The sequence below is a fragment of the Engraulis encrasicolus genome, chromosome 2 (assembly GCF_034702125.1).
Source record: "Engraulis encrasicolus isolate BLACKSEA-1 chromosome 2, IST_EnEncr_1.0, whole genome shotgun sequence".
NCBI classification, from domain to species: domain Eukaryota; kingdom Metazoa; phylum Chordata; class Actinopteri; order Clupeiformes; family Engraulidae; genus Engraulis; species Engraulis encrasicolus.
The window spans coordinates 42991043-43016606 of NC_085858.1; the positions used below are offsets into that span (position 1 = coordinate 42991043).

At 42.8% G+C, this 25564-nt stretch overlaps 1 protein-coding gene and 1 long non-coding RNA gene across 3 annotated transcripts in view; one reads left to right on the plus strand and one right to left on the minus strand.

Annotated features, from left to right (window-relative positions):
- The window catches only part of syngr1a (synaptogyrin 1a), a 13963-nt gene extending 1568 nt beyond the window's left edge, over positions 1 to 12395 (minus strand). The window contains exons 1-3 of the mRNA XM_063216002.1: positions 11884 to 12395; positions 3904 to 4141; positions 1326 to 1471 (exon numbers count right to left, since the gene is read on the minus strand). Of these exons, the coding sequence (XP_063072072.1) occupies positions 1326 to 1471; positions 3904 to 4141; positions 11884 to 11979 (480 nt within the window). The 5' untranslated portion in view covers positions 11980 to 12395. The remainder of the gene's footprint in view (positions 1 to 1325; positions 1472 to 3903; positions 4142 to 11883) is intronic.
- A 6470-nt stretch (positions 12396 to 18865) lies between these two features.
- Positions 18866 to 23354, plus strand: LOC134462799 (uncharacterized). 2 transcript variants are annotated; one of them, XR_010037578.1, is made up of 6 exons: positions 18866 to 19239; positions 20051 to 20190; positions 20302 to 20383; positions 20645 to 20761; positions 21646 to 21734; positions 23234 to 23354. It is a non-coding gene; the product is annotated as an uncharacterized LOC134462799 (long non-coding RNA). The 2 variants fall into 2 exon arrangements; XR_010037577.1 differs by having other exon boundaries at positions 18869 to 19239; positions 20302 to 20390.
- The last annotated feature ends 2210 nt before the right edge of the window (positions 23355 to 25564 follow it).

Below are 25564 nucleotides of genomic sequence, written 5' to 3' on the forward strand. Positions count from 1 at the left end.
ATCACTCAAATAACACCATATCTAAAGTGAGGTATGATTGCGGCAGCATTGTGCTTTTGGGCTGTTTTTCTGGGGCCTTAGCCAGGGAGGAGGGAATTATGAACAGCTCCAAATTCCAGTCAGTATTACCACAAAACCTTCGTCCCCCTGTTAGAAAGTTGAAGATGAAGAGGAACTTAATATTTCAGAACAACATTTTTAATATATATATTTTTTTGGGGGGGGCTTTTATGCATTTATTTGATAGGACAGTCTGAGATGGTGACAGGAAGCGAGTGGGACAGAGAGGCGGGGTGGGATCGGGAAACGACCCCGGCCGGACTCGAACCGGGGTCCCCGTGGGCATGCAAGCTTGAGAGTGCTTTTACAAAGAAGAGTGGACAAATATTGCCACATCAACATGTGCCACGCTGATAGACTCTTAACCACAAATACTGTGTGCTCAAATAAAAGCCAAAGTTAACGCAACAAATAATTGGTTTAAGGGTGTGCATATTTATGCAACCATGTTCATTTAAGTTTCTATTTTCATTTTTTCCACGTTCAAGATTTGAGTTTATTTTTCAATTGCAGTGCACAGGTTAATAGTTTAGATTAAACTAGGAAAAGTTGTGAAATTATTTGTCTTTCTGTCATTTTTCACATCACAAAAACCTGGCATTTGAACATGGTTGTGTACACTTTTCATAGCCACTGTACTACATATAGGAGCTAGCGACAAAAGAGGCAAAAGTGACATTATGAAGTTGAATTTCAGAAAATATTATGGTAATAAGCTATGATGTGGTGCAGTGGCAGCCGCCACAGCCAATTGGAATGTCGAAATGTCAAATATCGTGCGTGCTGCTCTTGCCATGAAAACAGTCCAGCGTCGCTTTGTAGCTTTTTCTGTTTTGGTGTGTCTATATGGTGACCGTAACTTACTACTACTTCCACTACAACCACTACTATTATTCAGAGGTGTCAAAACTAAAAGTAAAAGTACTTTATAATTATAACACTAGCCACATGGCATTACATAGCTGTTACACCATTTACTCCATTGTAACTAATGGGATAGACAGACTGTGTTGTTACTGAAAAACACTGAAAACCTATCAAGGATCCACCACAAACTTGATCCAACCAGTGCATAGTTAGCTGATCGTAAGACGAGTACACAGGTCTACTGTTTACTCAGATAAGTTCCCTGTGTTGGAAGGAAACTGTGTTTCTTTTTTTAATTTTTACTTTTACTTTTGACACCTCAGCTATTATTCTTATTGCATTAGTAGTAGCAGTTGTTGCTGCTGTTATATGTGTTTTAAAGATGTCGTAGTACAGACCCAGGTGAAGATGGAGAAGAAGGAGAAGCAGACAGATGCCCTCGCGGCGTCGGCCCCCTCCCGCAGGGGGTTGTCCTCCTCCTTAGACACTTGCCATTGGTTGGCCAGCAAACAGAAACCCACAAACCACATGAAGGACCAGAATGCTGAGAGAGAGAGAGAGAGAGAGAGAGAGAGAGAGAGAGAGAGAGAGAGAGAGAGAGAGATGTGGCATTTGGCACATTTTTTTCAATAATCAATTAATTTAATAATCGTTTTTAATCATTAATAATTGTGATTAAGCTCAAATTACCATTAAGTAGATAAATGGTTTAAATAATAGAGTTTTCAGTCCTATATTTCTTTGTAGGTTTTCATTGTTTTTTATGTGCTTAGCAATATTGTCCTGTCCTAAATTAAAATCAAGCACTTGGGCATTAAGACATTTTTACAAAGATTTCTGGAAGAATGGGCCGCTCTCAGGAGCTCAGTGAATTCTAGTGTGGAGGAGTCATAGGATACCACCTGTACAACAAATACACTCGTGAAATTTCCTCGCTCTAATTTCCAAAATATGCTGCCCAATCAAAAATATTTTAGTAACTAAACTATTAACTGGTCTGACCACTGTAGGTTTTGCGGTCAAAGATGTCAAGACCACTGGGGTGCATAGTATTGACACGTGGGTGTGCACCAGCACTTGCCCTTTTGCCTTACTGGTAAAGAAATTTTGCGCTTTTGAAAGTTTTTTTTGTAGGCCCAATTTTTAAACAATGTACTGTATGACCCATGCTGACATGGTCATTTATGAATGCTTGTCAATTACAAGCATGCATGTAACAGGGCTGGACACTGGCACCTGCCAACCGGCCAAATGCTGGTCAAATTTGGCTGTGCTAGTAATCATTTCATTGTCACTAGCCAGTTTAGTAGGTGGCTTATTCCTTGGCATGCCATATTAAAAGTACCCCATATTCTAGTTCCCCCTTTGTGCATTAATTGATTGTATTCACCGTAATTTCAAGAAAAAGCTCAGTCAGTTTCAATTTGTTTTGTATGTTTATATTTATATGTTTTAGCACCTCGTTTTATGAGGTTAAATGTACAGTAAAGGGGAAAAAAGATCAAATTCGTAATTGTAGAATAGACTCTGGGAAACCACTAGCTGCAGTGGCTGGTGAGTGAAAAAGTTCATGTCAAGCACTGGTATGTAATAATAATTCCCCGGATACGCGCCCGGCCCCTTGTCCCTCTTTGTCATTTTGAACACGCCTGAGCTGAACGGATGTTGGCTGCGTGTTGCAGCGCAGCGCAGGGCAGGCAGCAGTGTAGTGGGCTGTTTCCCGCCCAATTGGGCTGCTTAGCATGGCCATGTGCGTAAAAAAATGGCATTTAGCAGAAAAACCCGCCCAATTTTTGCCATAGAAATCAATAGAATTGGGCAGGATTTTGTGATTCTAGGCGGGTTTTGAGCATTTTTTGGGCTGGAAATCATCAGCCTCATCTGGCAACCCTGCCTCCAGCCAGGTAACACCAATCAAGTGTCTTTTTGATGCTGAGAAGTTGCCCGTGACTTTGTAAGTAGACTAAAGAGAGCCTGGCCAAAGTCAGCTGAGACAGCTATTTCTGAAAAACAAATGAACGAATGATACACAGACTGCTGCACGGATTATTTTGGAATCCCTGTACCGCCTTCTCTGTCCTCGACCAGTAGCAAAACCGAGCGAGGCGGGTCAACCATGCCATTTGGGAAACGTTTCTCCTTTTGCAAGGGGTCAGACCAAATCTCGAAACCAGATTTGAAAGGGTAGTTTTTGGCCTCTCTGATGGTGTGTTTATGTAAGACAATAAATAACAACTAAACATTTTAACATTGAACATGTAACATATAGTATAGGGAAAAATACAATAGAAGACATGTACAGGGGTTGGACAAAATAACTGAGACACCTGTCATTTTATTGTCATTTAGTTCCTCTAGCAGCCACAGTTAATCCTGTTGGATGTGGTTCATCCTTCTTGGTGGTATGCAGATAGGGTTGCCAACCGTCCCTTGAAATACGGAATCGTCCTGTATTTAGAGATAAAAGTACGGGTTCCGTATTGAACTGAAACGGGACACGGGACGTTAGAATGCAGGAAATTACATCTAAGAAATGCAAAATTTTCTGGGGGACGACCCCCAGACCCCCGGCACGATGAAGTGTCCCGTATTTTTTTCATTGACAGTTGGCAACCCTATATGCAGACAATACCTTGGATGCTGTGGCCCTTGATCCATCACAAAGACTTGCTGTCTCGGTCAAAGATGCAACAGTTACACACGTACCAAGAATTTATCCTTTTTGAACTCTGACATATCACCCATAATGTTGTGTGCATTGCAAAATTTTGCAAAACTGTGCTCTTACCCTGCTAATTGAACCTTCACACTTCACTTTACTGGTGATGTGCCATTAATGAAAATTGGCCAACAGGCTGGTCCACTTGAGCCATGAAACTTCCCACACTAAAATGACAGGTGTCTCAGTTATTTTGTACAACCCCTGTATAAGCCAAATAATGGTAGTCATCATTTCATGTCATCAATTCCTGGTACCTGAGATGCCGATGTCGGCCAGCACGGCCTTCTTGCGGTCCTTGACGCTGCTGATCTGGGGGAAGTAGATGTCCAGAGCCAGGAAGCCGGCGCTGCAGAGGAACGTCAGCGTTCCCATGCCAACCCCAAAGTTGCAGGCGTTGGCGTTGCGGTTGAAGATGCAGTACTCCTCGATCTCGTCCGGCCGGTTGACATAGCCCTCGTTGGCGATGCAGCCGAATATTACTAAGGAGAAGAGCTGTGGGAGGAGTGGAGAGGGAGAGACAGGAGATTAGGTGCGAGAGAGTCTCTGACAGTAGCATAGTAGTAGCCAGGCCGTGCCCTCCTAGTGACGCAACACCTTCAGCGTTGCCTCTAGTCAGGCCAAGAGCAATGCAAATATCGTTTCTGAGCTCCTGGAAAATCGGGATCTCCTCCCACTTTGTCGGGAATCAAAAAACTGACAGACCAACGGTCAGACCAAGTCTCAAAAAGATTCTAAAGTCGATGATAGTCAGGCTAGCATAGTAGTGTCTTATTGCAAGAACTGTGACCTATTACTTAGGACTTGGATCAGTCTGTGGTCATTCCACAAAGCATTTTGTATATTTTTAATCACGCCAAATGGCAGACGACTGTAAACAAAGGTCTACTCATTTTAGCCAGTGCAAGCCTACCAAGAGTGCCCTGTTTATTTGATTTCTCTCATGTGTTTTTTTTTTACAGTTTTTTTTGGACAGATGTCCCATTTGTATCAAGATTGCGGGCATCCGAGGGCCAAGAGGGACCGGCATCGCTAGTGCCTCGAGTGCCTGGGACGGACGCACGCTGAAGCTGCCCTACTCGATGAGGAGAACCCCTTTCCACTGCCACATCAACTCTTTCCACCTGACCAGCCTCAGAGGAAGTTCAGGACAATGAGAGCAAATCCAAGTGAAAAAGAAAAAGTCCACAACACTGCTTGTCTACTGTGAATATTTAATAGAGCGCAACGTTTCGACTAGGGATGCAAATGATTAATCGACTTTAGATTAGTTGTCGGTCAAGAGTTTGCTCGATCAAAATGTATTAATCGCGATTAATCGCTAGAGGGCGCTAGAGACTGTTGAGTAGTTCTAGTCCTATTCAAATCCATGGTGCGCAGATTTTATCTATTAAATCGTCATTGCAACTTCTAGAGTTCTTGTGGGTCTTTTGGAGATGTGTACTTGAATCCGTGATTATGCCAAGCCCAATTGTGTAAGTTGTTACTGTTTGAATTATGAGAAAAACGATCTTTCAAGACAGGCAAATGTCACTGCAAGCAGCATTTCACTGTAGGGTTAAGCTTGCTATGTTAGCTTAGCGTGCTAACTAGCGAAATCACAAACGTAGTCATTTCAAATTGTGAGCTGTAATTTTAATCACTAACACCCTGTCAGATATCAAGACTAGTATTAGCTGAACTGGGCATGGTAGTATATGACCATACATGAAGAGGAGCACCATCCTTTCAATTTCAGGTGAATCCATGTTAGCTGTAAGTGTTGTTGTCATAGCACCATTCATTCTCAATGGAGCCTGATAGCTTATTAGCTCTCCTTACAGACACAGGAAATAGCTTTTTTTGTTCAGAAACGAACTTTGTTGACATTACTATGCATTATGGACAACAACACACCACCCAAAAGATAGCATTTCTTTATTTTGAAGTGTATAAAATTAAAATGCTTGTGGTTGATCATGCTGGCTGACACACCTATATGTAGACAATTTCTGAGTCTGATCACGTTTCACAAAACGTTGTCTGTCATCATATCTCAGGCAACTGCAAGGCTATAGGGCAGTGTTTCCCAACCAGGGGTACGTGTACCACAAGGGGTACGCGAGCACACTGCAGGGGGTACTTCGAAAAATGCAATTTTACCAAATATATGGAGCTTAGTTACAGTGGAATAGAGAAAGCGATATAGAATTTGACTTAGGGGGCACTCATTGCACAACGAAAAGGCTTGCGGGTACACAAGACAAAAGAGGTTGGGAAACACTGCTATAGGGGGCGTGGGGCTACTAGTTCACTCCTGGGTGAAACCAAGCAATGCCCCCCCAAAGGTGGTGTGGAGATGCCATAGAAAACATGTCTGCTTTCTTTTCCTAATGCATAATTACTTGAGGAATATATAATATAATATAACATACTACAATGAAATACAATATGGGCTTAATGATCATAATGTAGGCCTAATTCTCATAATATAATTTAATATAACAATATAGGCCTATACTTTTTGAACTCAGTGTTTTAACTATTTAGCTGCTATTTTAAAAGGCCCTATGAAATTCAGGTGAAAAAACGCCGCTTATCAATTAATCGAAAGTCGATCGATAACACTGTCAACTAATGATTAATTAATTAATCGATAATTTGCATCCCTAGTTTCGACCTTCAGGTCTTCGTCACTTTGCCTGATGAAGACCTGAAGTTCGAAACGTTGCGCTCTATTAAATATTCACAGTAGACAAGCAGTGTTGTGGACTTTATTTCTTTTTCACTCAGCCTCAGAGGAAGCCATGGCCTCAGCCATTGGACAAAACCGGTCAGCTAGCCCCTCAGCTCCCTCGACCTTTAGACCCAGCTCGGCCTGGAGCAGCACCTCACCTTCTCTGCTACTCCCCAGAGACTTAACCCCCGAACTGACGTCCTGACTGCTTAACCATTACTGCCCCCAAATACAATAGATCTCAACCTTTTTTGAGCAAACTCCCCCTTGACCACATCATATGTTTCCCAACGCCCCCTTGACCTCATCATAAGCCTGCCAACAGCACGCCCTTAGTATTAAAAAACAAAATAGCTGTATCCTCCTCCACGTCGCCCTAGGACTCCCCATCGCTCCCTAGGGGGCCTCTAGACCCAGCTTGGCCAGGAGCAGCACCTCAGCTGGTACTCCCCAAAGACTTACCCCCCGAACTGACGTCCTGACTGCTTACCCATTACTAGCCTGGTTATCATCGACTTTCAAATCTCTTTGAGACTTGGGGTCTACACGACAAAGCTGGTTCAGGAGTAAACCAGGTTAAGTTAAGAGGTAAATCTTCTAATAGAAGAACCTTGAGTCCTCATGTTCTTCAGAAAATGAGGAGGACTCCATGCTCTTCTATTAGATGATTTTCCTCTTAACTAAACCTGGTTTACACCTGAACTAGCTTTGTAGTATAGGCCCTTGGTCTGACCGAGAGCATAACAATGAACATTTCCCAAACGGCATGGTTGACCCGCCTCCCTAGGTTTGCTACTGGTTGACTGGTTTCCAACAAAGTGGGTGGAGTCACTGATTTTTCCGGAGATCAGAAACAATATTTACATTGCTCTTGGCCTAACTAGAAGCAACGCCACAGATGGCCTGGCTAATCCATTACCCTATTAAGTATTCATAACACCATAGAGCTATAATCAGGAATGTAATGTGAAAGTCAACCCTACATTTATATCAATGACGTACATTGTTAGGCATGGGCACATCTGCACATGAGCAGTGAATTAGTCACATAATCTCACTTTATCGGTTTGGCTTCAGTGGCCCACTGGTAAACAGGCTGTGGTACTTTGGTGTGCAGTTTCAATGGAAATCCTCAAGCAAGGGTATAATTCTGAGCCATAGCGGAGCGGAGAGAATGCGCCATTGGCAGTGGCTGTAGAGAAGTGACACCACCTGGGCTGCTAGAAACAGTTTACAGCAGGACACACAATCATTGTGCCTGATCAGTCTGTGGTGGGCCAGCCTCGGCAGAGAATGTATGTATTGTGTTAAGTGGCCAAAACACCCGGTGACACTCAGGTACAAAACTGACGATGTGTCCCGCTGCAAACGCTGTGTGGCACCCACACGTCCTAATGGTAGAAAAACTAGAGAGACTTCACACCAAGTCCTTTCAACCAATCCGGCCACATTATGAAAGCTAAAGTAAGGGAAATCTTACATCTTACACATTGGACCTTTAATCTCAAGGCAAGACTCTGCGGTATTGTCGTAGTTGGCACATTAGTGAGTGTGTCTCTCTCTCTCTTAGTTGGTCTGCCGCACATATTCAAGTACACAACACAGCAAACCATTTTGCAGTGTTACTTTAAGACCATAGGCCACAATGTGTATATTTTTTTCAACAAGTGTTGAATTAACATTATAAAACACAATTTACTGAGTAGTGCCCTTGAAAAAACACCATCTAGCATCACGAGGCAACTACTGTGTCCTGAGAACCGGAAAATGAAAGCAGGCATTGTGGATGCCTGATGGGATTTAGAGAGAGAGAGAGAGAGTGTGTGTGTGTGTGTGTGTGTGTGTGTGTGTGTGTGTGTGTGTGTGTGTGTGTGTGTGTGTGTGTGTGCGTGCCACGTGGGGTTCTGATCTTGTGATGATCAGCAGGGCAGGCAGCCCTTTCATGCGGCCCATTACATCCTGACGGGATTTAGTGTGTGTGTGTGTGTGTGTGTGTGTGTGTGTGTGTGAGAGAGAGAGAGAGAGAGAGACAGAGACAGAGACAGAGACAGAAAATAACAAAAGAATTTGATATTATGAATAAAAATTCTTCTCTGTGTGTGTGTATTTATAAACAAACAATTTGGTACTATCAAGGAAAGCATGTACAGTATAGGCATGCCTGTGCGATATACCGTACATACCGGTAAGTGTGTGTGTGTGTGTGTGTGTGTGTGTGTGTGTGTGTGTGTGTGTGTGTGTGTGTGTGTGTGTGTGTGTGTGTGTTAAAGGTAGAATGTGGAATTGTGAATAGAAATGTCTGTGTATGTCTGTTCAATAATCCATGAGTATCTCCCTATATGTGTTTGTGTGCTCTGACTAGACCCTCCTTTATGGCTTTCAGGTCGACCAGAACGGAGCCGGTGTCGGTGATCGCACCAGTTACATCGGCGCTAAAGTGTTTGTCTGCGAACTGCCAGTGTTCATATCGGGCTCTGAACTTTTTCCGCACGTGACTGTGTTACCCGGATGAACCTGCTGACGACCACGCTGTCGTCACGGTTCGCAGAGAAAAACCTAGTATTTTGCGGTTCGCATTGCGAACCAATTTTCCGGTTCGCGAACGCACATATCTGTGGCGTGAACACGACGGTCGGTTCGCGATTAGGTGCTGGAACGGGCTCCAGCACGGTTCTCAGTCGGCCTGAATGCGCTACTAGTGACGCAACACCTTAGGCCAGGGGTGGGGAACCTTTTCTATGCGAGTGGCCACCTCAAATTCATCCGAGGGCCGTAAATGTCCTCCGAGGGCCGTACTATGAACACAAACCAGGATTTCCCTCTGCCCTTTAGGCCTATATTGAAGGCAGCCACCTTTAAAGCAGACACCACCTTCTCTAGGGCCACTGAATATAACTTAATTGCATTACAAATGTATTTTCTAAGATTCCTTTACAAAATATGTCATAGGCCTATTTCATGAGAAGCTGCATAACATTAAAATGATGCCGGGGGCCGGATAAAATGGCCTCAAGGGCCGCAACCGGCTCTCAAGACATAGGTTCCCCACCCCTGCCTTAGGCGTTGATTCTAGTCAGGCCAGGAGCAATACAAATATTGTTTCTGAGCTGCGGAGAAATCGGGAACTACACCCACTTTGTAGGGAAGCAATCAACTTTGAGAAGCTTCAACGGCCCTGGGTAGAGGCCTGTTGAAAGCAGTGACAGGGTTTAAGTGGAGACGTTCTATTGAGACTAAGAAAATGTTTGGTTTAAACTTTGGCATAGCCTTTTCTGGCCTCGACCAGTAGCAAGCCGAGGGATGCAGGTTAACCAGGCCGTTTGGGAAATGTTATTCGCTATCTTCTTGCTCAGACCAACAAATCTTGGTACGAGATTCAAAAGTCGATGATAATCAGGCAAATGTCTTATGACAGTTGTCATTACAATGTACGCTTTCCATAGTCTAGCTAGCAAATCCAACAGTGACAAACTCACCCCAACGATTCAAATTGTGGACTTCCGTTGTGATTGAAGGGTGGGTTTCCTGTCCATTTCTGTCCGATTTCCACTAGTGCAGTGCTAGACCAACTCGACTAGGAAAAAATATGTTCTGATCTGTAACCTCACAGTGACAACTGTATGTAATTTGGCTTGTCAAAGGTAAACTGAGATCATTGAGAGGCCGTAACTAACCAATGTCTCAACAAATGAAACAAATGTCTCCTTTTTTAGCTCTGACATGTCACCCACAATGTTGTGTGCATTGCAAAATCTTGAGCAAAACTGTGCTCTTACCCTGCTAATTGAACCATCACACTTCACTTTACTGGTGCAATGTGCCATTAATGAAGATTGGCCAACAGTCTGGTCCACTTGAGCTATGAAACTTTCCACACTAAAATGACAGGAGTCTCAGTTATTCAGTTATTATTAATCAGCCATTCCTGCACATTGTAATGAAATGTATTAATGTAGCCCATGTACTTGGTTAACCTTAAAGTCTTTTCACTCTGCCCTTCCAATAAATGGCCAATTTGGATTGTATGACCCGAGAAATGTTACCATTACTTTGTTATCATTACTATTATTATTAGGCCTAGTAGTAGGCCTCGAAGTAGTATTAGGATATTATTATTATTAGTAGTAGTAGTAGTAGAAGAAGCCTGTATGCTTTTATTATTATTATTTGTACTTCCTCAGTAGGTCTTTTTTAGATTCTCTCTCCATCTTGCTCTCGCTTCTTAGTAGTTTCTGCATTATTAGTAGCTTTAGTGTATGCGTAACAGTTCAGAGTGAAGCATGTGACCAAAGTGATCAGGCATTTCAGGCAGGTGCAGGCAAATAAGCATTTAACCCTCTATCATGTAAGGCTGCTATACATTTGACTGTTTTCAGCTTCTGCTCTGTTGATCTGCTGACCTAGTTAAACTAGCCACGGCCCTCATACCCAAAAGCAGGGGTTCCCAGCCTTTTCCGACTTGGGGCCCACTTGACATTTTCACAAATGTTCGGGGCCCACCTCTGACCCGATAAATAATAAAGCTCAAATAAATCAACAGCAACACACACACACACACACACACACACACACACACACACACACACACACACACACACACACACACACACACACACACACACACACACAAATGTTAAATTGATTTTTAGAAAATGAATTCAAGGCCCACTGGCAATGCATTCAAGGCCCACTGGTGACCTGCCCCCCAGTTTGGGAATCCCTGGCCCAAAGCATTTGGGTTGACTAATAATCAATATGGAATTCTACTGTTCTTCACTAAGTTGGCGGGGTGTGGGTGTAAAATGTGACTTTACGCTTTCTCGTACAATACCAGTCCCCCCCCCCACCCCCACCCTTCCACTGGCGATGATCAGCAGCAACTCCTTGCCCTTGGTCACCCGTTAAACCTAAAGCCGCTCTATGATTGGCTGAATTAAGACAGAACAAACAGGGGGAGTACGCATTGCTCGACAGCAACACGAAGTGATGAATGACAAGAGATAGAGGGAAAACATTCACATTAGGCTACAGGTGATGAGTTGAGCTCCCCAAAACGCTCAGAAAGGGACATGCTTAACAGAGAGTAGGCTAGGTTACCTATAACGCCCATTGACTCACGTGAACGTGCCAAAAATAGAACCCAACCTAATCTCAGTTTTCTTGAATCAGGATTTGTCCCATTTCGTTTGCAAATACATTACCCTACGATGGTGACGTTTAGAAACAAATGAATAAAGACAAGTTCCCAACAGAAAAGAATAGCCCATTGTAAGCTACTTAATGCAGCAGCAGAAACAACAACACACAGTAGAAGGTGTATTCAACAAGCAACAGGTTGGTCAGATAGCAAGTCTCTCGAAGAGCAAAAATGCGGTGACGGTGCTCCAAACATTGTGATCCATGTGCGCGTAAAAACTACTGTGTGCCAGATGTCCGTAGAAGTAGCCCATCTATTTATTTTTACACAAAGAAGGGAATCTGGACAGCACACGCACCACTAATCTGCCATCACGGGACTTACCCAACATAATAACCGGACGATAGTCTGGGGCTGCATAAAGAACGTCGAGGGGTCGAAGGCACCGCCAGCCTTGCCCGCGCCATACGCCTGTTCCATCCTTCCTCAGCGGTGGTTGTGTATCTCCCCCACGACACCACCCAGTGTCTTATGAGCACCGTAGCGGACCTCTAGCTAGAAAGTTGACCTTGGTGATACTTAAACGATAACTTCGACCGCTGCAGCGGAGATGAAGGTTAGCTTATAATGCCCACCTAAACAATTCTCTCCTCCACGACGCAGCGTCGGTAGTAACCGTTGTATTATGGAATCAGCTACCTCTCCGTCTATGTCCGTAGTTTCACGCTGCTTAGCACGACACTCTCAATTCAAGAGTGAAGGGTAGAAGAGTTAACACGTATTCCTATGAGCGTGAGTATGCGCATTAGTCAAGTCTTTGACGTGCACGCTTTAAGTATATGACCAAATGAGCGCAGCTCACGCGCTCACGTTGCGCTCAAGAAGAGGGCGCCTTGCCTGGCTGCCGCTGTTGTAACTACATCTGAAGGCTAGACCAAGGGTGGGGAATCTTTTTCATTCGAAGGGCCACTTCAAATTCATCCGAGGGCCGTAGCCTACTATGAACACAAACCAGGATTTCCCCCTTCACTTTAGGCCTATTGAAGGCAGTCACCTTTTGAACAGACCCCACCTTCTCTAGTTCCCCCTAATAGCCTATAACTGAATTGTATTGCAAGTGAATTTTCTAGGATTCCATTACAAAATATATCTATTATTTCATGTGAAGCTGAATAACATTAAAATTATATCGGGGGCCAGATAAAACGTCCTCAAGTGCCACAAACGGCCCGCCTCAAGACATATTCCCCACCCCTGGGCTAGACAATATACCAGTCCTTCCCAACCTTTTCCTACTTGGGGCCTACTCACACCTCTCACCCAATAAACAATAACGTTCAAATAAACAGCAACACACACAAAACTGTGATTGTGATCTTTAGAAAATCATTTCAAGGTCCACTAGGGGTCCCTTTGCACTTGTGGGCCCCGTTTCACAGTTTGAAAATCACTGGTGTATACACTAAATTAAAAAAAAAACTTAAAACCCTCTTACTCTACAGCGGAATAATAGGTGTAACGAACACGACTAAAAATTCCATCAAAAACTAAAAAAACCCCAAAAATGTCATAATTCTACAATTAACTGTAGGTCTATTAACTTGTATGGTTAATGAATGCATTGACTTGTCGTGTAAATTTCACACAAAATTCTAGCAATACTAAGGGACACATTGTTCGGCGTATGGGAGGTGGTTAGTGGCGAAAATATTCTCAGTAAAAAACTTGGGAACTTCAGGCCCTGCCGTGGCCAGACGCCGGTAGGGCACTCGTCTACCATGTGGCTGACCCGGGGTCGATTCCCGGCCCGGGTCCTTTGCCGGCTCTTCCCCGTTTCTCTCTCCCCACTCGCTTCCTGCCACCACCTTCACTGTCCTATCATAAATGAAGTCAAAAAGACCAAAAAATAAATGTTCAAAAAAAAAGGGAAAAAATGTGGAAACTTCCGCTGGCTGAGCAGTGAGGCGTCACGCTTGTTGCGTTGCCCAAAGGTTGCTGGTTCAACTCCTGACCACCCAAAATTGCATTTATGCCTCACCCATGCAAGAGGGCTGCCCCAAACGGAACCCAAGGGAACCGTGTGGCAGGACAGCCATGTTCAAGATACCTCAGTCGTGGAGGAGGATGGGGGAGAGCACTGGTTAATTACTTCCCCCACTAACTTGTTATTTCACCTTTCAAACAACTGGAAACCACACCACCTTTTGGTGCAAGACAGTGATTGGTTTCAGATTAGTAAATGGAGTAGGGAGGTGCTGTGGTTCACTGTACATCACTTAGGCCTATATCACATGCTTGCAGCTGTCCATGTGGACCCAGGTTGCGTCATGGTTATGCTAGTTCGAACCCACAACCTACCAAGTTGTATAAAGTAATAGGAGAAGTACTCCTACAGATGTAATTACAGAGCTAGTATTATGATATTATAAGTTGATATATATATAGTATATATCTACATATATATACATATATACATATATATAGTTGAAAGCAAGTAATGATACTTCTGGTGTTGTAATTACATCTGTATACTTCTACTTTTACGTTATAGGCTACAACTTGTTGAAGTTCACCGTCTTGGTCTACACTTCTTGCGTGTTCAAAATCCGAGTCAAAAGAATCAAAAACTCCAAAAGTCAAATTAATCTATTTATTTTCTAAAATTATCAAATAACAAAATGACCACCACTGGTACTATCCAGCAATGGCCCATACACAGTAGACACTACAGCTTTCCAGAACTGCTGAGTCTACTAGGGCCTACAGAAAAATGAACAGAAGCATCTAACTCTCTCTCGCCCTGACCAATAACACTTATTGAGTTCGGGTGAAATGAAATTAGGAACTCTTGACTAGCCCTTTGTGTTGGTATTTATGGTTTGTGTGTGTATGGGTGTGGTTATGTGTAAGCAATTTTGTGATTTGTTAGGTAACCAAGAATGTGCCTATGCTGTATCGATTGTAATCTGCTGTCCTCACCTGGAGGTGGTCCTTGGGGGCTGGTTTGATCACTCTAGGTCCCGTGACCTCATCTGTGGACATCCTGAGTCCTGTACTTTTGATTAAACAATACACATACAACCAACACATTCTTTTGACATCTTTGTGGGCCCTTTGTCCTGTAAGGATTGAAAACCAATGTTAGTCATTGTCACCTACTCCAGGCCTCCTAAAAGCATTAAGTTAAATAGTTTCGCTTCTGAGTTACATCACCGCATCCTGTGCCCTAAAAAGAATGATACTTCAAGGAGTTGGTATGCACGATGCTGTTCTTCCTGTATACTCTTTGGACTTCAGACTCCTTCTCTAAGGAAAATAAGCAATCAGTTAATCAATTATCAAAAGACTGGCTTTCAGCTTGTCTCACGACAATGTTTTGATGACATCTGTAGGCTCTCCTAAAAAGAATGGGCAATTACTCATCATCCTCACCTCATGATTGTCACATGGGGCCATTACTCAATGGTTTGAGTGCCCACAAACAGAAAAACAAGACCGCGGTTCGGTCTACTTTCGCTCAATAGCTTTTGGAAGGAGCCCATTTGAATTCCTCGTCTCCTGTCTCGTTGGTTCCTCTTCCATCTGCAACCTGTGTGGAGAAATATGACACCAAAGTAGACCTAGTTAGTTTATCGTAATATGGTCTATATTGCAACGTGCAAAATCTTCATTTTCGTAGCGTTGGTCCAGGGCTTACTGTTTGCCTAGTTTCTCACTGACCTCAGCACAATGGGTCAGAGCGTTGACCCAGCTCATAATTGTATGTAGGCCCTATACCAACCTTACCAATTTGCTTTTTGGCATTTGGTCCAAATCCTTGTGGACAAGTATGCATTCCACAATCCACCAATATGTCCAAGTTCATTGCAACTTTTTTTATTTATTTTTTTAAACACAGACCTTCAGCCAAAGTTATTTTACCAGCCCGGAGACAACGGTCTCCCATTCCATGTCTTCTACCAACCATCAGTTTTTTGGCCGCACAGCCCTCAACCAGTCCATCAGTTATTTTCCAAATGGCCACTCACATATGTAAGACTATGCCTATCTCCCCCCCTTTTTTTGAAATAACACGCCATGCGTTGTGTGTTGTTTCAAACTCTGCCGACCAGTTCAGGCTCCAGTTGGCATGGTGGGCACAGTACGATACAACTGAGCTTAAGTGCCCCCTCTATACCTGAGCCCGGGACAAATGACCCTGTAAATCACTCTGTAAGTGACATTCTTAATCTGTCTGCTTTAGAACTTCCCCATAATAAGATGGACTGGACAATAGGTGGCCTAACCCAGGGTTTCCTAAACTTTACCATGACGAGGCCCCCCATATACTGATAAATTCCAGCCAAGGCCCCCCTGACATAGGCCGTGCCACACTATTTTTTTATCTCTTTCACAACCATAGTCTCTGTTTGTGTGTCAGTGCCCCATTGGGATATATAAAATACCCAATTTAGAGCTGAACTAGATTATAATGCAGTTCTGAACTAACGGGGAATATTCTTTACCTTATTTTTGCTTATTTTGGTGTACATTAATTCATAATTAATAAATAACTAATAAATTATCATTATTTTTTAGCTATATTTTTTCTTCCAACCTGCTGCGGCCCCCCTAGCACCCCTTCACGGCCCCCTAGGGGTCCCTGGCCCCCACTTTGAAAACCACTGGCTTAACCCAAAGCAGAGCAAAGTAAAGTTAGTGCTTGGTTGACGGTTTGACTCCCGACCTGCCAAATTGGTGGGGAAAGTTATTTTCTCATGCTCTCCCCCATCCTCCCCCATGACTGAGCACAGTACCATTCCGCACCCTTGGGGCACCATTGGGGTCTGCCCCCTTGCACGGGTGAGGCATAAATGCACTTTCGTTGTGTGGAGCGTTGTATCACAATGACAATGGGAGTTGGAATTTTCCAGGTGGGCTTTTGGCTTTCACTTCATTATTGTCCTTGTGTTGTTTTGTTTTACCATGGGGAAAGGGAGACCTCTGGTGGTCAATGCATGCTAATATCCTTTCTGTACCTGTGGTATTGGTCCGTTATAATAATAATTAAAAAACAAAAACAGGCTGATATATGAATACACTGGAGCACATTTTAAAGGCAGGCCCAGGAGTCATCCAATCAGTGCCTGAAAAGAAACATTAGTGGGGAGCAGTCACCTAGGGTGCGTTCCAATATGCGACCTTGCTTCCTCCACTTGTGCTTGTGGCCTCGTACCAGGAAGTAATATGTCATGATGACATCACTGACAACAGCATTATATTTCAATATTATATTACAATAGAGCTCAATTGTAAAGTACCGGTAATTTTCTCATTTGCAAACTGGATGGTGAATGTACAATACAGTAGTTCCCCAAAAAATTTTGGCTAGGCTGACAGCGGGGAAACTTAATTGTTTTCTACATGGAGGAGGGGCCAGGAGGCGGGGTGAGGCCACAAGCACAAGTGGAGGATGCAAGGTCGCATATTGGAATGCACCCCTTGTGTTGTTATGTGTTCAAACCCTGCCTGCAGTGATGACAGCAGGGCTGTGACACAAGGTAGTGTCAACACAGGGAAGCTGAAGGGGGAGAAATTGAGTGTTTAAACATCAATTCTGACCAGGCCTCACCTCTCATTCCCTACTAATTGATATCCCCTCTGCTGATCATTTTTCCTCCCTCCCAAGCGATTGGCCACACAGGCCTACCCCTTTAAATTTCACCCCTTTCTCCCTCAACAGTACACTGCTTGGTTTTTGCTACCCACCTCCTCCCCCCTGCTCCGCCTTGCCGTGTATGACATGGCATGATGTTCTTGTCATGTTGCCTGGCTCTGTTTTACATGTTGTATCTGTATCTGGCTCTGTTTTATTCATCTCTCCCTGTTCGGCCGGGGCAAGAATTCCCTAACTGCTGCTGCCCCCTAATTCTCTGTTTTTTCATGGTGCTCATGGAAATAGGGGGGCTCTTCTGAACACAGCCATACCACCAAATGTAATTCATAATTGGGACAATAAAGACATTTCATTCAGAATCTTCTCTTGTGTTTCTTGACAAAAATGGTTCTGACAGAACTGATAAAAATCTTATCATACTGATAAAAGTGACCGATTTAATTGGACTTTTTTGGATTACGAATATCGACCATGGTAAACCATGATTTCATGTTTTTTTGAGCATGGTTTGGCACAGTTTATGGTTTGAGTAGCTTTAACTATAAAATTGACTTAAAGAATCTACTCTGAAAACGAACCGTTTTTTACCACGGTTTATAATTATTCATTAAATTACACTTAGCTGCCGCTTTTTTTATCCAACGCACATATTGGTGACAGTCCTTGGAGCAATGTGTGGTTAGGTGCCTTGCTCAAGGGCACTTCAGTCACGGATGGAGGTGTAGGGAGAGGTAAGGGTGGGATTCGAACCTGCAACTCTGTGATCTTCAGTCCAACTCCCTAACCATTACACCACGGCTGCAAACAAGTTTTCATGTTTTTTTTGGGTGACCATGAAACCCACAATTAACCATGTTTTTTTGAGCATGGTTTGTGACTATGGTTAAACCATAGACACAACCCAGGCTGGAAAAAGCCATAGTAGGCTAATACTATAATAATAATAGTAATACTACAGTAATACTGGTTGGTTCAGAGTACTTCGACAAACCATGGTTACTACAGTAAACCCATGGTCCATTTTCATAAGGGCATGGATGTTGCCTCTGTTAGGTGAAGAAAGGAATAGGCCCAAATGTTGTGAATAGCCTCCAACAGTTAAACATGGTGGCCGTAACATCATGCTGTGGCAGACTCGTTTGGGTGTGCTGTGCACCATGAAACAAAGGATACTGTGATGCACGAAGTTTCATATGTGGGCCAACTGTAACATTTGAAATGTATCTCGGGGGCCAAATGAAATGACTCCGCAGGCCAGAAGTGGCCACCAGCCTGAGTTCAACATCCTTGGGCCTAGAGAAAAAAAAAGTAAGAATGTCAGAAAAGAAGAAAATCTACAGCCCAGGTGCACAGGTGCAGCAGGTGTCTGAGAATTCATGTTTTCAATACTTGATAATAAATTTGCTTTTTTTGCTCGCCATTACAGTCAGTGTTTCTGATATACGTAGGGTGGCCAGACGTCCTTCTTTGGGGAGGACCGTCCTTCTTTTCAGTGCCTTGTTCGGCGTAAGGCACAGCACTAAGCAGGACAACAATGCATTAATGCATTGCATCTAAGAAACGCTAATGTTCTTGGGGGAGGACCCCCAAACCCCCCAGTCCTAATATATGTCCTCCTTTTTCCTGTCACGGAGATGGTCACCCTAGATATACGCCTACCCACTGATTTCTACCTCAAGATGATTGATAGGCCTATTATCCCAGACAGCAATTAGATTTGGGCCGGGTCCGTTTTCAAGTCAGCAGATCCGCATAGCAGTCACAGTCATTTTGCCGATCAGCGGCAGCTCCGATCCGGACCAGTAGTTTGACAGTCAGTTTTGAAGGCTCCTGGCGGATGCGGGCCACATAAGCAATCCGGACGCGCCATTATAAAATAATTCAGTCCGATTTGAAGGCGCGTGGCGGGTGCGGGCCACATAAAGCAATCCGGACGCGCCAAAACTGAATTTGTTCCCCAACTGTCACTTTGGAACCCTCAGAGAGAGAGACCGTTCTTCAGTTTACCTCAGCTGAACTCAACTATCTGCCTGTGTCGCGTCTCGTCCAACACTGCACTGTCGTGACTTGATCATTCAATGATGGTAAGTAATTATTTAACTTAATACTATGGTAGAAGTAAAATACACTCACACGCCGTCGCCACTACTATTTCAGCGTTTTAGTCCAGTGAGTTAATTACCTCCTCTGTTGTGTCGTGAAATAGCTTGGCCCAGAGCCATTGATGACTCTGGCTTGGCCGAGCACTGAATCATAACACCGCAGCATCGCGCTAACTTGCTGCTGTCTTTGTGGCTGGCGGGCTGTGGCATCATAAGCTTTTGATGAACCCACTCAAAATGTGTCATGATCGGGCTATTTGAGTCAATTTTAGCGGCATTAGCAGTAATGGTGATAATCTTTTATGAAGCTAACATCCCAAACATACCCCATCAACACGGGACAGAAACAAAGGTAGTTTCTAGTCGACTAGCACTACCGATAGTTCTGTAACTAGGACCGCTGTGATTTGTATAACATTCGCCAAAAAAGCTAGGTATAGGTGCGAGTGTGATGTACATGATGTGTTCGATTATTTTCAATCAATTTCTGATGGCTTAATAATCACCGTATCCATGTTGTGCCGCCGACAGCAAACATTCTGTGTTGTGCTATTAGCTCACCTTGAGCTGAATTCATTTGACATCACGCAGTTTGTAACTCCTTGATTGTTGTAGCCTATTTACACAAATCCTAAATGGTCGTATTGTTAGTTTAATAACTGCATTGTGATATAGGCTATAACATGGATTAGGCTTCATCAAAATACTGTGAATTAAAGCTCATGCATGCATGTTGTATGCAAAACGTGGACTTGTTTTGTCTTTCTTTTCCTCTTTGCTTTGGGTTGGGTAGAATTGTACGGTAGGTTCAGCCATTCCTTGATCGACCTGACACCAGCATTAGGCCTACTCGATGTGTATGAAGCAAGCTGCCTCTGCATCAAGTGAGGGAAGAAGCCGCCACTGAAAAGCTTTTTGGACTGTCATTTGAAGGTATGAGCCGAGAGTTGTAAACATGAATGCCAATTGTACTAGGCCTATATATTTTCACAGTGAAATCCCAATAACTATTATTCATAATTATTTATTCTTTTTCTGCTACAGGACACAAATGAAAGGACAGGAATTCTGCTCTGCGGCGTTGGTCTCACTATTTATTCAAGAAGCCCTTGGACACCACCAGAATGTATGAAGTAAGTTGTTTTTATGTTGTGCATTAAAGCCCATGCATGCTGGCACGCCCCCCCCCCCCTCTCTCTCTCTCTCACTCACACACACACACTTGTTGTACTGCACTCAATAAGAGCTTGCCTGATGCTGTTGTTTGGTGGCCTGAATGTGCAAAGAATACCTACTGTCTACTTGAATAGGTTTATTGTATGTTCTATGTATTTCTATGACAAACTTTCAACCTTTTTGTGTTTCTTTTTCTTTTTGCTTTGGGTAGAATTGTAAACAGTAGGCACAGTCATTCCTTGATCGACCTGGCATCAACATCGCTCGATGTGTATGAAGCTGCAAGTGAGAGAAGAAGCCGCCACTGAACACCTTTTTGGACTGTCATGTGAGTGTATGAGCTGACAATTTAACTTCTTTAACTGTTGATCCTGCTGAGACATATGTAAGTGGCTTGATAATGTCTCATTTACACTAATGTATGTCAAGCTGGTCTCAGGCTAACAAGACTACCATGAAATCTTAAAAGTTTTGGACAGACGTCTCAATTTCACCATTGTGTTGTGCCATACTGGACAAATATTACTTGCTCAGTTTTGACAACCTAATTCTATATTCTGCTGTGCAACTTGTGCACAAAATGATTCACAATTCTGCTCCACCACCTCTGAAAACTTTTATCCATCCTTGCTCTGAACAAATTAGCAGAACAACTAGATCTACCACCAGAGGAAATAGTAGCCTCCCAAGCCAGGTAATAGCATAAATTTGAACAATCTGTTTTTGCAGAGCAACTAAATAATGGAATGCCCTTCCCACCCACATAAAAGGCATTACAAACTTTTATTCATTCTCACTTGGAGTGAAGAAATGGCTTTCATGTACCCAGTCTGGTCACCACTAATAGTTTTGCACATACCTGTTTTGACACTGAGCATATGGTAGTTTTTGCATATGACATATTTTAGTGTGTGTGTGTGTGTGTGTGTGTGTGTGTGTGTGTGTGTGTGTGTGTGTGTGTGTGTGTGTGTGTGTGTTATATGTTTTCTTACCTGCCCAGGGAATGCAGATGGAAATTAGCTTTTAGCTATAATGTGGTGCAGGTCATCTTTTTTTTTTACTATGTAACTAATGTACTTTGCACATGGTCCCTGATGAAATAAACCAATAAACTTAACTAATTGTAAACATGGATGCCAATTGTACTAAATATTTTCACAGTGAAATCCCAATAACTATTATTCATAATTATTTATTCTTTTTGTGCTGTAGGACTCAAATGAAAGGACAGGACTTCTACTCTGCTGGGTCGGCCTCACTACATATTCAAGAAGCCCTCGGACGTCATCAGAATGTATTAAGTAAGTTGTTTTTATGTTATGCATTAAAGCCCATGCATGCTGGTGTGCACACTCTCTCACTCTCACTTACTCTCTCTCTCACACACACACACACACACACACACACACACACACACACACACACACACACACACACACACACACTTGTTGTACAACACTTAACCAGAACTTGCCTGATGCTGTTCTGTGTTGGCCTGAAAAGTGGATGGAATACCTACTGTCTACTTGGCTAGGTTGACTGTATGTTCTGTGTACGGGGTCATGTTCCCACAGCCCATTGGTCCCACAGCTTATTCCTGCTGCTCCATGTTCCCACATTTTTAAGAAATTATTCAAATATACAGTGCACAGCAATAATGAGTATACCCTTGTTGAAAAGTAACATTTTGAACACACAAGTTATTCCCAAAACGCTCATAGAGTAAGTGTAATACAACATCTTTTGAGCTTACATAAGAAAAGTAAGGCCAATTGTATAACTTAAATGACATATTTGCCCCTTTTTGTGAAATTATGCTGGTGCAAAATTGAGTACACGCCTATCATAGTGTCTGAGAAGGGGCCGTGTTGGCCTGAATTGTCTCGAAATTTAAAGGGATTTAAAGGGAGGTCATTGTTGTGCGTTTTATCTTTGCCTTGCATTTAACTTTTACATTTTGAGTCTGCACCTGGCTATAATTGATGTGTGTGAGATTCGAATGAAATCCTATAGGGAGTATCATGATCTGTTTCAGTAGTTACAGTACATGTTGACAAGCATATTTCTTTTGGTGAAATTCAGCTTCCTACTGTTGATGGCACCCACACAGCCCCAAGCCATGCCACTCCCACTACCATACTTGACTTTCAGCATGAGGCACTTTCCTTTGTACACATCGCTTTTTACCACCACACATGTTTGACACCATCTAAAGCCAATTTGTTTATCTTGATGTCATTAGATCAGAGGACATGGTTCCAGTAACCCATATCCTTAGTTTGTTTGACTCTGATGAGACCATGATAAACAAATTTGCATTTGATGCTGTCAAGCATGTGTGCCATTGACTGAAATGTTAAATACATCATTGCCGTGATTAAGGCGATTACATTTCTAACCAAATATTAAACATTGACATGTTATTTAGAAAGTCGAGAATTTTAACTGATTTGATATGACAATATGACCCGTTTCTTTTTTTCTGAAGAGAATGGTGATTTCATCACAATCTTCTAATTTTGTGAGTTACTTAATTCATGGTTTCTTGAAGCCAAAAATATGCAAGAATAAACAAATTATTGGCATAGTTTAAAATGTGGGTCGTGAATCTATAATCTATGAAAGTGTAACATTGATGGAATTATGGAAATAAATAAACATTTTCATGATATTCTAATTTTTTGGCCAGCACCTGTATGTGTCAGTTCATTCACAATCGTATGTAATTTGTGCCTGCACATACATCTGCATTAAGTCTAACGTTTCCCTTCTGCTTTGTGTGCTTTTTAATATCTTACAGTGTGAAGAGGCAACAAGGGAGAGATGAACGCTATCAAAAATGTGGAGATGGATCTGGCAGCCGACCGCTTTGGCACACACCCAACAAGAAACAAAACAATAAAGAATACTAAAATGCATAATTTGTAAGCAGCTCATTTTTTAAAAACATTGTTTGCTCTTGCTTGAAGGTGCACTGTGTAAAATTGTGGCCAGAGTAGTTATTGCATCTATGGTGCTCATTGAAACTGTGCTGTCTACTGCTAATTTAGATTTTTGCATGAATACCAAAGTGTAGTGAGTTTTGCAGCTAAAATGTCTATTTCTGGAAATTCAAAATGGCGGACCATGGAGAAGATCCCCCTTTTCATGTATGAAAAGTGCAAATTTCCCAGTCATGTTGAATACTTTGGTGGTGGTAAATATCTGTTAAAAAGTTAACATTTGTGAATGGGCATAATGAATTCTGGAAATGAACAACTAAAAATATTCCACGTCCACCTTTAAAGGGGTATGCCACTATTTTGGGGCTTAATACAGTTAAAATCGTTGGCCAGGGTTTATATAGGTGGTAAAGTGTCTTATTTTTCATGTAAGCCGTTGTCTTCTTTTAAGACAAGTTAGAAGAGGAAGCATGTCGCTAAGCTAGTGAAAGTCAATGGATCCGTGTAGCATGTAGCAATGCTACATGGATGCATTGACTTTCACTAGCTTAGCGACATACTCCATCTTTTAACTTGTCTTAAAGCAAGACAACGCTTCACATGAAAAATAAGACACTTTACCACCTTTATAAACCCCAGCCAATGATTTTAACTGTATTAAGCCCCAAAATAATGGCATATGCCTTTAAATACCCCTTTAATCCGGATCAGGCCCAGATAAGGTCCGGATATGGGCCAGATGAGCCCCAACTGTGTATTACGGATCAGGGCCAGATCATGGTCAGATGCGTATTACGGACCTGGGCCAGATCTGGCCCAGGTCGGCCACAAATTCCAAACATGTGGATCGGACCTGGGCCAGATCCAGTCCGGATCCATAATCCGGACCTGTTCCAGCTCAGCGCCATTGTAAAATAAGAAACCGGGCCAGACCAGGATTGCGGACCTGGCCCAAGTGCCTGCCAACATCTGTCACAGATCTGGGCCTGACCCATTTTGCTGTCTGAAGCAGAAAGTTGTGATATTTTGCAATTACGTCACTGGTCCAAGTTGCAACTTGAAATCAAATTGGTAGTATGTGGCCCATGAACCTTAACCTTTATTAAGATGATATTGCTGAGTCTTTCAGATAATAACCCCTAAGTGTCCTAAATAGGCCTAGAGAGACTATGCCCTCGGAGATTTGTTTTTAGGAAGAACTTTGATGCCCTCCTAGTGACGTAGGCCCAACACCTTCGGCTTTGCTACTCAGGCAAAATCAGGCCACCTGCCTACAATCCAATCCAAGCGTTCCTCAAGGATAGGCCTATAAAAACACCCATCATAATCCTGGAGTAGTGCAGACCTCAGTTCTTCAGATGAAATTTGATGGTTGTTGGAAAACTTTGAACGTTTTGACTTTAACTATAGGCCTATTAAGAGTGAAAGGTTATTTATAACATTGTTCGTTGTGTCCCCCAGAACCAGAGAACTCACTGGCGCCCCCTCATACTTCAGGCAGGTGATGAATCCTTTTTTCCTGGACGGGTTGACTGCAACTTGGAGTAGCTGCCTGCAACCAGGTAGGAGATATTAAAGTTTAAAAACTAATGTAGTAGTCCTACATTTTCACTCTTGATGAAGGTAATGAATATGTCATGCACTGTATCAAATTCCTTACTCTGCGGCTTTTGACGTGATACCGGACCACTGCGACAAAAAATGCAGCTTTCTCCGTGACATGAAGTCACACACTGCATGATGCAGTAGCCTAAACGCAAATTTTCCCTCGTTGGGCGTGTGGCATGCCAACTGTCACAAACTAAATCACAGTTGATTGAGCTAATTTTCAGTTCAATAAAGCTAGGCAAACCACGTTTTCGGCATGAAACCTATGTACCAGTAGATCATTTTGGAAAGTGGATAAAACTAAACTGTTAGCAGATGCTGGCAGTGTTCAACTGCATTCTTTGTTGCGTTAAGATGCTAGTTCTAAAGGTTGACCTTTATGAGGTGCAGATTGAAATCACGTTTTCAGTGTTGGTTTCTTTGCTGTCTTAAATGAACGCTATGTCTATTTGTTAAACAACTGTCAGGGGCCACATGCATCTCTTTTGTTCGGGTTTCCATAGGCTACCAGAAAGCTAGTCTAGCATATTGAGGGTAACCGGTTGAGATTATGTCCTTGTGAGGTGTGGAATGAGGTCTTG